We start from the raw sequence: 13,248 nt of genomic DNA on the forward strand, positions 1-13,248 counted from the left end.
TCCAGCATCCCCCATGAACAAGTTCCATACCTTAGAGGCAGTAGGACTTGTGAAAAATATATGCTCAATGGATTCCTCTTGGGGTTGCTGACAACACCAACACCTAGACATCACCATTTGCCCTTGCCTCCTCCACATGTCATCAGTGGCTATTTTATGCCTCCACAATCTCCACAAGAAGAAGGATATCTTGAATGGTAAACATTTAATCCACATTAACTTGAATTCCTGATTAGGATCAGCCCTATGCCTTAATATTTGCCAAGCACTGCTCACACTGAACTTGCCTGAAGGAGTTGGCATCCAGTATGGCCTATCTATCCCAATATCCCTCGATGCCTTCATAATGCACATTTAGCCTTATATGTTCTGCAATTTCCTCATTGAAAGTTTGATCTAGAAGCTGATCATCCCATGTTTCCCCTTATCGCAGTTCTGCCACCTCTTGAAGAACTTCATTGATTGGAAAGTCTTCAGGTAATATGTGATAAAGTGCACCCAATCCAGTCCAATTTTCATGCCAAATATTAGTGGTTCCACTTTTCAATTACCATACGATCTCATGTTCTACTTCTTATCTAGCATTCAGCATTTGTCTCCAAACATGAGACCCCCCCCTAAAATGCACAACTGTTGGTAGCTTCTTCTTGCCATACTTATTCCACATGAAATTAGACCACAAAGATTTTGTGGTCCTAAACCTCCACCATAGTTTAGCAAACAGTGCCCTTGAGACATCAGGTAAGGACCTAAAACATAGGCCCCCTTCCTCTTTAGGAAGACAAAGATTTTTCCATGAAGCCCAATGTCTGCTTCTCCTTTCTTCCTTTGTGCTCCAAAAGAACCTAGCAAAAGTCTTATGTAGATGCTCCAGGATATTGTTTGGTGGATCAAGGACTGATAACATGTGAACTGGCATACTTTGCAACACACTAGAGATGAGTGTTGCCTTTCCTCCAAATGACATCAGCTTTCCTTTCCATGAATGCAATTTAGCCTTCACCTTCTTGATAAGATCCTCATAATAGTCCTTCCTCTTTCTAGTGTAAAAAATAGGACACCCTAGACATGTGAAGGGGAATTTACCTCTTGCAAATCCTGTAATAGCTCCAACTGCCTGGAACAATCCATTAGCAACCTTTGAATGCATGTAGTATGAACTCTTATCTTTGTTGATCATCTGACCTGATATCTTCTCACAGTTCCCCAACACTGCCATAATCTTGCTCAAGGAGGGAGGATGAGCAGATGCAAAGATTATCGTATCATCAACATATGCCAAGTGGTTTAAAGGATCAGACCACTTAGGCATTCCAAATCCCACAAATGACTTGTCTTCAAAGAGCTTGTTCAAAGACCTGGAAAGTACCTCCGCTGACAGAATGAACAATGCTAGAGATATGGGATCCCCTTGTTTCACACCCCTTGTAGACTTAAAGAACCCTGAGGACTGCTCATTCACCAATACTGAATACCAGTTATTTGACATCAAGTTCCACACCATGTTGATGAAGTACTTAGAAAATCCCATCTTCCTTAGAACATGCAATAATTACTTCCATGAAACCCTATCATAAGCCTTAGCCATATCAAGCTTGATCACCACGTTAGTTGGCTTTCCCCTTAACCTTATGTCAGTGACAATTTCTTGAGTCAATAAGATGTTCTCAAATATACTCCTACCCTCTACAAATCCAGATTGATTAAGAGATATTAGAGATGGCAAAAAACTCTCCAATCTGTCATGTAACACCCTAGACAAGACCTTGTTAATAAAGTTGCTCAAACTAATAGGTCTTAAGTTAGAGAAGGTCTCAACTCTAGGTTTCTTGGGCAGCAACAATAGATTGGTGTGAGTGGTGGATTTAGGCAATGCAGCTCCTCCATAGAAATGTAGCACCATGTTGTGTATATCAACACCAATACATCCCAGCATGTTTGATAAAACAAGCCAGTGAATCAATCAGGACCACTAGCACTCTCCCCCCCTAAGCTCAAAAACTGCTGCCCTTACTTCTTCAATTGTTGGCAATCTGCTAAGTTCCAAATTTTGATCCATAGTGACCATTGAAGGTACATTATTGAGCAAGGAAAATTCAGAAGCATCACCTTCATTTGTGAACTGTTTTTGATAGAAGTCCACTGCAGCTGTAGCCAATTGCTCCTGGTCTTCAATCCATACCCCACTGCCACTTTTGATCCTCTTCAGTAGCAATTTCTTTCTCTTTCCATTGACATGATTGTGAAAGAAACTTGTATTCCTATCTCCTTCAGCAAACCAAGTCATCCCAGCTTTTTGCTTCCAATACTGCTCCTCAATACTCAAGTATTTCTTCAATTCAGATTGAGCCTTTTGAAGCACAATCCTATTCTCAGTTGTAGGCTCTTCTTCAAACAACATCTCCTCCACCCTAACAATGTCCTCCAAAATAGCCAATTGCTTGAAGATACCACCAAATGTTTCCCTACTCCATTTTGAAAGTGTTTCCTTCACCCTCTTGATATTCTGCTTGAACATCAAATGCGGATCCCTTATGAAATCAGCTTCCCAATTCTGCCTCACCACATCCATAAATATAGCATGCTTTGTCCAAAAGTTCAAGAACCTGAAAGGCTTGACAAATTTGGTTGTCTGCACCCTACATGACATTAGCAATGGTGCATGATCTGATATAGTTCTGATTAGATGCTCAACTTCAATAGTTGGCAACATGTTCTGAAATGGCAAATTCACAAAAATTCTATCCAATCTCTTGAATATACACTCAGCATTGGATCTCCCATTCCACCATGTAAATGGACTTCCTTTGTACCCTTGCTCAAACAAACCACAAGAGTTTACACAAAATGCAAAATCCTCATATTCAGGAGGGTGTACTGGAAGTCCCCCTATTTTCTCATCTTCATGCAATACCACATTGAAATCCCCTCCTACCAACCATGGTAATTCCATATCACTTGCTAAGTAATACAAGTGATCCCATAATTCCAACCTCTCCATTGCTAAACATTTTGCATAAACAAATGTCATCATCATGTGCTACCCTAGGTCATGGTGAAACACTCTCACAGTCACATGTTGCTCAGTATCCTCCACTAATTCCCATTCCACCACTACATCGAAGAACAACCATATTTTCCCATTAATATTTGCATAAGCAGTCTCCATATTCAAACTCCTTCTATATCTATCAATGAGTCCCTTCTTTTGAAAAGGCTCCATCAATGCAACTACACACAAATTATGCTCCCTATTCATGTTGATCACCCTAGAAAATGCTTGTTGTGTATTCACAGACCTTATGTTCCATATTAATGTTTTTGTCATCATTATTTAGATAGAGAAGCTGCCCTCCTAGACATTATTGTTGAAGGTTGTGGTGAATCTTTACTCTAATTCTTCTTAGTTTTCTTACCTCCTTTAGCACTAGCTGTGGGTGATAAATCCCCTTCCCTAGCCAATTGTTTGAAGTTTTGTGCAGTTGATTCATCATCTCCTTCATCCTCTATTGGATTTTGTCTCAATAAGTCTTCATTAATTGGTGTCACATTGTGTGTAACTAAATCATGTAAATGTTGTAGAGGAGTCTTAAGTGGAACATTAAGATGTAGCTGCATAATTTGATCAGTGCCAGATTCCATAGGCACTTCCTTTATTTCCCCATATGCTCTTGGAACAACTTCCCGCTCATCAGCCCATTCAAATTCCTTGAATTATAGCTCATAGACCCTGCCTAGCCTAGGAATTACTATAGCAGTCTGCACATTAACATCTCCATCAACTTTGTTCTCCGATGCATACATCGGAACACCATCTACATAGACAAAATCTCTCCAGTTGCACTAAGGTTGGGGTTTACTGTAGCTGCCTCATCAGGAGAACCTGGCTTTAAGCCTGGCGTCGCCAGCCTAACACTTGGGGAGCCTGGCTTTAGGCCTGGCGTCGCTAGCCTAACGTCTGGTGAGCCTGGCTTTAGGTCTGGCATCGCCAGCCTAATGCCTGGGGAGCCTGGCTTTAGGCCTGGCGTCGCCAGCCTAACGCCTGGTGAGCCTGGATTTAGGCCTGGCGTCGCCAGCCTATCGCCAAGTGAGCTTGGCTTGCTGTCTTTCTTCACCTTGTCTTCTGTTGTCTTTGTTGTGCCCAGCTGATCATCCTTAACCTCAACTGCATCACTCCATAAGACCTTTGTAGAGTTTACCTCATCAAGATCCTCAATCTGCCCAGAATCTTTAAATGTTTGAGATGGAATCTCATGACAAGATTGTTTTATGGTCACATTGAGTTGTTTTAGCTCCTCATTGCTAGTCCCAAACCTTCTATGAACCCAGTCGATTGTGGATTTCTTATTAGCCCTTTTATCAGTACGTTGATCACTAGGAACACTAGAAATCATCTTTAGGAACTGAAGACTGAATCCCAGAAGGAATAGGGTTACCATTATGCTCATTTTCCACCACCTTCTCGACGGCTTCCTTCTTCACACGCTTATGTTCTTGTTGAGTATTGACTTCTTTTTCCTTCTCCTGGCCCTTCTTAGCTTGTTTTTCCCCATGTTCCTTCTTCTTACCATTGTTATGATCCTCACCTTTGCCTTCAGTCATTTGTAGAGTAGGCTGATGAACTTCCTCAACCTCTAGTGCATTAAACTTGTTCTTGGTTGCAACTTCCTCAACTTTGGCCTTCCCTTTACCCTTGTCAGCTTCATTTCCTTGTTTGTTATCAACAATGTTACCCCTATTATCTCGTTGGTATTTGTTCTTCCTTGCTTGCATCCATTCCTACTTGGCATGATTAGTCGTAGGCTTACCAACCACCTTTCCACTAGTTAAGACCTTTGTTGAATTTGCAGCAGTCCCAATTGCATCAGAACTTACCAGTACTGCCTTCTCCTTGCTTTGTTCCTCAACACCTTCTTCAAATCTCTTGTGTAATGCAGGATGAATTACCCAGCATTCTACCTCACTATGCCCCTGATTTTTGCAAGGCTTGCAATATTTTGGCATATAATCATACTTAATCCTGATCCACTTGAACTCTTCTGGTCTAGATACATCAGCTTCTTCCACAATCTTAATACGATGAGGGAACTTACTTAACAAGTTAACTTCCACCTTCACCTTAGCACAACAAGGTCTAGTCCCATTTTGAGTGGCTAGGTCTACATGTAATGGATTCCCAACTGCACGAGCTAAGGAAAATACACATTCCTTCCCAAAAATATTAGGAGGCAGTTCTGGAAAGCTAATCGAAGCTATGGCAATGGGAGTCTATTCATCAGGTATCCACCATGGATTCCATTTTGTACAACACATCTGCCATATGTCTGACTGAGCATTTAAATAAAAAGCTGGCTATGAAAGAAAATGAACATAGTCCTCCAATAAAGACAGCCTAATCAACACATGATTATCTTCAATTAAACCAACTGAACAATGGCCTTTAATCTCAAATTGAATTGGAATCACTTTACGTAATTCACTAATAACAAGCTTCACATATAAAAATTTCCCAAGAACTACAAGTTGAAGTCCTTGTTGTACGATAGATTGCTTCACTTCTTGTTTCTTCCACTTCACAACTGGTTCTCCGTGATGGAACTCAACTGGTTTGAATGGTAGCATAGCGAAAGTTTGCATAGGGGCGTTAATGGAAGTAGGTTTTAAAAGTTTTGAATAATCCATGGATTGGGGATTGTTGTTTGTTGTCGTAAATGATTGGGCAATGGGCTGCACTGAAGCTTGGGCAGCAGTCATCGCAGGAGGATTGGTTGAAGTGGGTGTCAAAATCTTTGAGTAATCTAGAATTTGTGGATTGATAGTTGGTGTTGTTTGTGGTTGGGCGATGTTGGAGGAGGGCAGACCAGCCGGAAAAGATGGCTGGTCGCCGGCCATCGCGGGCATTGAAGCTCAAACTCACAGCTTTCCGCGATGCTACTGTTCACTACACTGTAGGAGCGAAACAGTAGCGAAAATCACTGTTCGCGCACTGTTTGGCACTATTCACCGTACTGTTTTGCACTGTAGCAGTTGTTCACGCACTATTCACCGCTAGAGTGACGGCGAAATTTTGAGAGCAAATTTCTAGAGAGAGAATTTCCTTTAGGGTTTAGGGTTTTTTTAATTAGGTAAGCCGATTTCAATTACCTTTTGAAGCCATTTTTTTAAATTAAATAAATAATCAAAACTGACAGCGGAACAAATATGAATATACAACCTCCCAAGACTGGTTGTACTGAGTCACTGTGATGACCCAAAATGTCACCTTTAAATTTAATAAGTAATTATGTGTTTTAAGATCTCGAAAAGCACCATTTATCATTCCTCAACTTGCGTGCGCAGTCCGTATAATTTTTCGGAAAGTTTTCATGTGAAAAATGGATTAAAATATGAAATAGAGCCTTAAAACTCAACTGAGTTGACTTTGGTCAACATTTTGAGGAAACGGACTCGGATCAGTATTTTGATAATTCCGATAGCTCCGTATCGTGATTTGGGAGTTGGGCGTATGCACGGAATTTAATTTGGAGGTCCCTAGCTCAAGTTATGACCATTTAACGGAACTAGCAATTTAAAGGCTAAAGATTCCAAGTTTGACCACGGGGTTGACTTTTTGATATCGGAGCCGAAATCTGATTCTGGAAATTTGAACAGCTCTGTTATGTCATTTATGACTTGTGTACCAAATTTGAAGTCATTCCGGATTCATTTAATATGTTTTGGCACGAGATTTGCAAATTGAAAGTTTAAAACTCAAAGTTCGAATCGGGGTGTGAATTGTAATTTCAGTGTTGTTTGACGTGATTTTAGACCCCGAGTCAGTTCGTATTATGTTACGGGACTTGTTGGTATATTCGTACGGGGTCCCGAGTACCCCGAGTGTGATACGAATCGAAATCGAAATCGAGCCTTCCATCGCAGATGCGGGATTGGGCTGGCCTGGGTTCTTCGCAGGTGTGGCCTTTTTGAGCAGAAGTGGATGTCGCAGGTGCGAAAAGAGTGTCCGCAGATGCAGAACTTCACCTGGCAGCCTGGCATCGCAAATGTGAGCTTTGTCTCGCAAATGCGGAACTTTTGTCTGCAGATGTGAAAATGACAGGGCAGAACCCTTAAATTCGGAAGTCGCCATTTTTACTCAATTTTGAGTTTTATGTCTCGGATTTGTGCGATTTCCAGGGGATTTTCATGACTTTGAGTTGGGTAAGTATTCTTTAACCAAAAGTGATTATATTTCACAAATTCATGTCTATATTCATCATTTATTTTGGATTTAGATGGAAGAAATTGGAATTTTTATAAAACTTTCCAAAAACGAAAAATTAAGATTTGAAGGTCCATTTGATATCGGAATCGGACAAATTTTGTATAGTTGAACTCATATCGGAACGGGTGTTCGAATTTCGTGAGTTTTTCCAGGATTTCAGACGTGGATCCCACTGTCGAATATTTTAATGAATTTCGGATTTTTATCCGAAAAATGTGTAAATTCATATGGAATTAATTCCTATGATTAGTATTGAATATATTGAATTGTTTGTAAATAGATTTGAAGCTTTCAGAGGCAAATTTAAAAGGAAAATATGTGGTTGAATAATTGATTTGGAATTTGCAAAGCGAGGTAAGTGTCGGGGTTAATCTTGACTTGAGGGAATAGAACCCTTAAATTATTTGTTATGTGAAATGCATGTGAACGGCGTATAGGCGAGGTGACGAGGGTCTATACGTCATCAAATTGATTGTTTGCCTACTTACTTAAAAAATCATAAATTGTTTTAATTCATTAATTAATTATTATAATAATTATTTCTCTCCTATTCTTTGTCAAACATTAATCCGTGAATTCTTGCATTAATTGTTTCATGCTATTTGAATTATGTGTCTTAATTGTTGTTTGACATTTAGCATATTAAATATTAAACTGCCGATTTTCTCCATGATTTCCATAATAATTTGCTATTTGTCATTGTTTGTTTCATAATTAAATCATAATTACTGTATGTTTGTTGTCTTATGGTTTTATATTAATTGTTGTAATTATCGGGAAAAATTTCTTCTATAAGAATTGGTAAATGAATATGTTGGAGGAGCGGGTCGCATGCCGCAAAAGAATTGATTGAAATGGATATATATTGGAGGATCGGGTTGCACGCCGCAACAGACTTATTAAAAAGTTTATATTGGAGGATCGGGTTGCACGCCGCAAAAGACTTTTTATAAGTCTATATTGGAGGATCGGGTTGCACGCCGCAACAGACTTATTAAAAAGTCAATATTGGGGGATCGGATTGCACGCCGCAACAGACTTATTTAAAAGTCTATATATATATATACTTGATTGAAATAAATACATGACAGACTTGATTAAAAGGAATATATTGGGAGAGCGAATTGCACGCTGCAACAGCATTGAATATGAATATATTGTGAGAGCGGGTTGCACGCTGCAACAGATTTGGTTGAAATAATAATGGATTATGACTGTTGAGTTGGCTTCAATTATTATAAATGAGTTACCTGATTTATTTCTATTATTTGTTGTTGTTATTAATATTGCATACAGGTTAATGTAAGTGAACCGCCTTAGCCTCGTCACTACTTCGTCGAGGTTAGGCTCAGCACTTACCAGTACATGGGGTCGGTTGTACTGATACTACACTGTGCACTTCTTGTGCAGATTTTGGAGTGGGTCCCAGCGGCATACCATAGACTTGCTCGGATTTCAGCTACCAGAGGAGACTTGAGGTATAACTGCATGGCGTCCGCAGTTCTGAAGTCCCCGTCTATTTTAATTTAGCTGTGTGTTTATTTCCAGACAGCCTTATTTATTTAGACCTTTATTTGTACTTATTCTAGAAGCTCGTGCACTTGTGACACCAATTCTAGGATGGTATTTAGACACCGTTATTCTTATGAATTATTTCATTATATTTCAAACTTTGCTTCTGCTTTTGTTTCCTTGATTATTAATAATTTAAAGATTGTTTAAAAATTGGTTAATATTATTCTAACGTTGGCTTGCCTAGCAAGGGAAATATTAGGCGCCATCACGGTCCGAAGGTGGGAATTTTGGGTCGTGATAGTTGGTATCAGAGCACTAGGTTACATACGTCTCACGAGTCACGAGCAAGCTTAGTAGAGTCTGAAGGATCGGTACGGAGACGTCTGTACTTATCTCTCAGAGGCTATGAAGTTTAGGAACAATATCACTTCTTTCTTATTCTGTCGTGCGATTTTATTCTATCATCAATGATTGAATCATTCTACTCTTATTCTCTCGCAGATGGTGAGAACACGTAATACCTCTACCGATGGATAGGGACCAGAACACCCGGTAGTAACTATGGCCAGGGTTAGAGGTCGAGGTCGTGTTAGAGGCCGAGGTAGAGGTCAGTCCAGAGCTCGAGCAACTGCACATGTTGTAGAACCTCAGGTGGACCTTCTGGATGAGGTTCCAGTTCAGAATGTACCAGTTGGACCAGTTCAGGTCCCGGAAGGATTCATAGCCACTCCAGTACTTCAGGACGCTCTAGTGCGTTTGGTAAGTCTTATGGAGGGCGTGGCCTAGAATGGTACATTTTTGGTGGCACCAGCCATCTCACAGGCTGGGGGAGGGGCACAAACTCCCACTACTCCCGCTTCGGAGCAGGTGGCTCCCCAAAATCAGGCTCTAGCAGCCCCTCCAATTGCGATAGTTCAGCCGGTTGTTGCGGTACAGATCGGTGATAGGCCCGCCATGTCTTTTGAGGCCTTATTGAGACTGGATAAGTTCACTAAGCTCTTTTCAGTTCACTTCAGTGGTACACCTTCTAAGGACCCACAAGATTATCTTGAACGCTGCCATGAGGTGCTGCGGAACATGGGTATAGTTCAGACCAATGGAGTTGATTTTGCTGTATTCCAGATGATGGGTTCCACCAAGAGGTGGTGGAGAGATTATATACTGACCCGACCAGTCGGATCACCTGCACTTACCTGGGAGCAGTTCTATCAGCTATTTCTGGAGAAGTTCCTCCCTATCACACTGAGAGAGGAATTCCGCAAGCAATTTGAGCGTCTACAGCAGGGTAGTATGATGGTTACTCAGTATGAGTCCCGTTTTGTGGATTTGGCCCGTCAGGCTCTCCTTTTACTACCTACGGAAGGAGAGAGAGTGAGGAGGTTTATTGAGGGACTCACTCACCCTATCAGACTTCAGATGGCCAAGGAAACCGGAAGTGAGATTTCTTTTCAGGCGGCTGCTAATGTCGCTAGGAGGATCGAGATGGTTCTTGCACATGAGAGAGGGCAGAGGTTTGATAAGAGGCCTCGTCAGTTCGGTGATTTTAGTGGTGCCTCGTCTGGAGGTAGGGGTAATTTCGGTATGGGTCATCCTCCCAGACCGTTTCATTTAGCACTTCATGCATCTCCCGGTGCTTCAGGGAGACACGGTCCTATTATGCCTTACTCTGGGCAGCCAGTATTCAGTGCACATTCATCTCATATCAGTGCACCACCACTCCAGAGTTACTACAGTGGTTATCCGGCCCATTTGGGTCAGCTTTAGATTCAGCAGCCACGGCATCAGGATGGGTGTTATGAGTGTGGGAACATTGGTCATATCAGGAGGTATTGCCCTTGTAATGACCCAATCGGTCATTTTAACTTTTAGAACCCTGTTCCCTAAAATAAAACTTCCCGTAGGTTCTTGTAATGATTTATGACTTACGGGGATGGTTGGTTCGGGATCTGGAAATGTTTGGGGTAAAACCGGAACACTTGGTTCCTTGAGTTGGCCTTAAAGTGCTAAGTTTGACTTCGGCCAACATTTTGAGAAAAAAACCCCGGAATATATTTTTGATGATTCCAACAGCTTCGTATGGTGATTTTGGACTTAGGAGCGTGTTCGGAATTTTATTTGGAAGTCCGTAGTTAAATTAGGCTTGAAATGGCTAAAAACAAGAATTTAAGTTTGGAAGTTTGACCGATGAGTTGACTCTTTGATACCGGAGTCGGAATCCAGTTCCGAAAATTTTCATAGCTCCGTTATGTAATTTATGACTTGTGTGTAAAATTTGAGGTCAATCGGAGTTGAATTGATAGGTTCCGACATCGAATGTAGAAGTTGAAAACTCTTAGTTTCATTAAGCTTGAATTGGGGTATGATTCATGGTTTTAGCGTTGTTTGATGTGATTTAGAGGTTCGACTAAGTTTGTATGATGTTTTAGGACTTGTTGGTATATTTGGTTGAGGTCCCGAGGGCCTCGGGTGAGTTTCGGATGGTTAACGGATCAAAAGTTGGACTTAAAAGGTTGCTGCAATTTTCCCTTCTGCTGTATATTCTGGGCTATGATCGAGCCCCAGATCGAACCCAGATATCGAGCCCACGATTGAGGCCTAAGTCGAAGTCAGGGACGAGGCTCAATATCGAAGCCACGATCGAAGGCAAGGCTCGAGGGCCATGATCGAAGGCAAGGCTCGAGGGCCAGGATCAAGACCCAAGATCGAGGCCTCCTCGAGGCCATGACCAGCTCCCAAGATCGAGCTCCCTGAGATCGAGCTCCCTGAGATCAAGCTACCCTGATCGAGCTCCTTGATTGAACTGGACAGAGCTGTAAGTTATAAAAACAGAGGACATTCGTCCCATTTGCCATTTTTGACGTACTTGAGCTTGAGCAGAGGCGACTTTTGTCAGCTTTTCAAGGGAAAAACATTGGGGTAAGTGATTCTAACTCGGATTTGGTCTACATATAAAAGTATATCATTGTTTTCACCATAAATTATTGTTTTGAGATTTAAATTTGGGAAATTTTTAGAAATCTCATAGAAACGAATTTTTGGGATTTCGGTATCGATTCGAAGTCGGATTTGAGTGAAACTGGTATGGTTGGACTCGTAATTGAATGAGTTGTCGGATTTCATAACTTTTTCCGGATTCCGAGACATGGGCCCCATGGACGAAATTTTAATTAATTTCGGGATTTTTATTTAAAATGTTGTATTTTCTTATAGAATTGATTCCTATAATTTTTAGTGATTGTATCGAATTATTTTGAATAGATTCGAGCCAGACAGAGTTGGATAATCGTGGAAAAGGCCTTATAGTAGATTAATTGGAGCAAGACGAGGTAAGTCTCTTGTCTAATCTTGTGAGGGGGAAATTACCCCATAGGGATTAAATTGAATAATTGTTACTAATTGCGGGGGCTACGTACTCACGAGGTGACGAGAGTCCGTGCGTAGCTACTATTAATGCCAAAGTCCGGGTAGTTTAAGACTCAAAGCATGAATTACTTGTGTGAATTGTATTCTTTATTAATTAAAATAATTGATGTACATATTGTGAATTGTTATGAAAAGTAGAAAAATATGAAATTCTCATATGCTTAATTTTTGTTTAAATCAATTAATTGTTAAAAGAAATTGTTCTCCTCCCAAATTCATCTTATAATAAATATACTCTCCTTTCGGAGGCACATAAGAAAATGCCCTCCTTTCTAGTGGAGCGGGCCGAACGCCTCGGCAGGATAGATGCATCTATGGATCGCGCCGCACGTCCCTCGGCAGTGTACACGACACTTTGGATTGGGTTGTACGTCCTCGGCAGAAATCGTGCGTAATAATAATAATTACATGATACTTTAATAATTTATTTAAGCTTGTGAAGCTAATTAATAAAGTGAAAAATTCTTGGAATTTAATGAATTATTATTCTTGCTTGTTAAGGAATTAATTGTTACTCCTGTAAATGAGGTTTAATTGATAAATTGGAAATTATTTGAATTGAAGGAATTTAATTAATATATTGAGAATTGTTACATTTGAAGGAATTTGATTATTTCTGCTAATTAAATAAATTATTGTAAATTCTGTAAATCATGCTGATTTAAATATCCTAGTTTTATTTCAGTTATTATTATTGACCCATAGTGAGTGTCTAAGTCGGCTATCTCGTCTCTACCACTTCGAGATTAGGCTTGATACTTACTGGGTACACGTTGTTTACGTACTCATACTACACTTGCTGCACTTTTTGTGCAGGATCTGAGACAGGTACTATTGGAGGACCTATCATCACATACCCACATCATCCCGGAGCATAGTGGTGAGCTGCCTTTCTGAGCCTTTCTGCAGCTACCAGTGTCTCTTCTTATATTTATATTCTGTCTATTTCATTTCAGACAGTATTTAGAGTTTTGTATAATCTATTAGATGCTCATGCACTTGTGACATCGGGTCTTGGCACACACACATTGGTAGAAGTTGGTATTTTA

The 13,248-nt window shown here is 40.5% G+C and overlaps 1 protein-coding gene across 1 annotated transcript; it reads right to left on the reverse strand.

The window, feature by feature from the left end:
* Positions 1-3,815: 3,815 nt before the first annotated feature.
* Positions 3,816-4,773, reverse strand: LOC138897151 (uncharacterized). The gene is made up of 2 exons (XM_070183110.1): positions 4,459-4,773; positions 3,816-4,403 (listed from the first exon to the last, which is right to left on the reverse strand). Exons 1-2 carry the CDS (start codon positions 4,771-4,773, stop codon positions 3,816-3,818), a joined length of 903 nt encoding a protein of 300 aa, XP_070039211.1.
* Between the last annotated feature and the right edge of the window lie 8,475 nt (positions 4,774-13,248).

The sequence above is a fragment of the Nicotiana tomentosiformis genome, chromosome 8 (assembly GCF_000390325.3).
Source record: "Nicotiana tomentosiformis chromosome 8, ASM39032v3, whole genome shotgun sequence".
Classification (NCBI taxonomy): Eukaryota; Viridiplantae; Streptophyta; class Magnoliopsida; order Solanales; family Solanaceae; genus Nicotiana; species Nicotiana tomentosiformis.

Excerpts from the sequence above, each read along its gene's own strand:
- LOC138897151 (XM_070183110.1), bottom strand. The coding sequence starts at position 4,773 with ATGCAAGCAAGGAAGAACAAATACCAACGAGATAATAGGGGTAACATT. Across the intron at positions 4,404-4,458 it reads AGAAGGAAGCCGTCGAGAAG|TTCCTAAAGATGATTTCTAG; the intron begins GTGGTGGAAAAT and ends TTCAGTCTTCAG.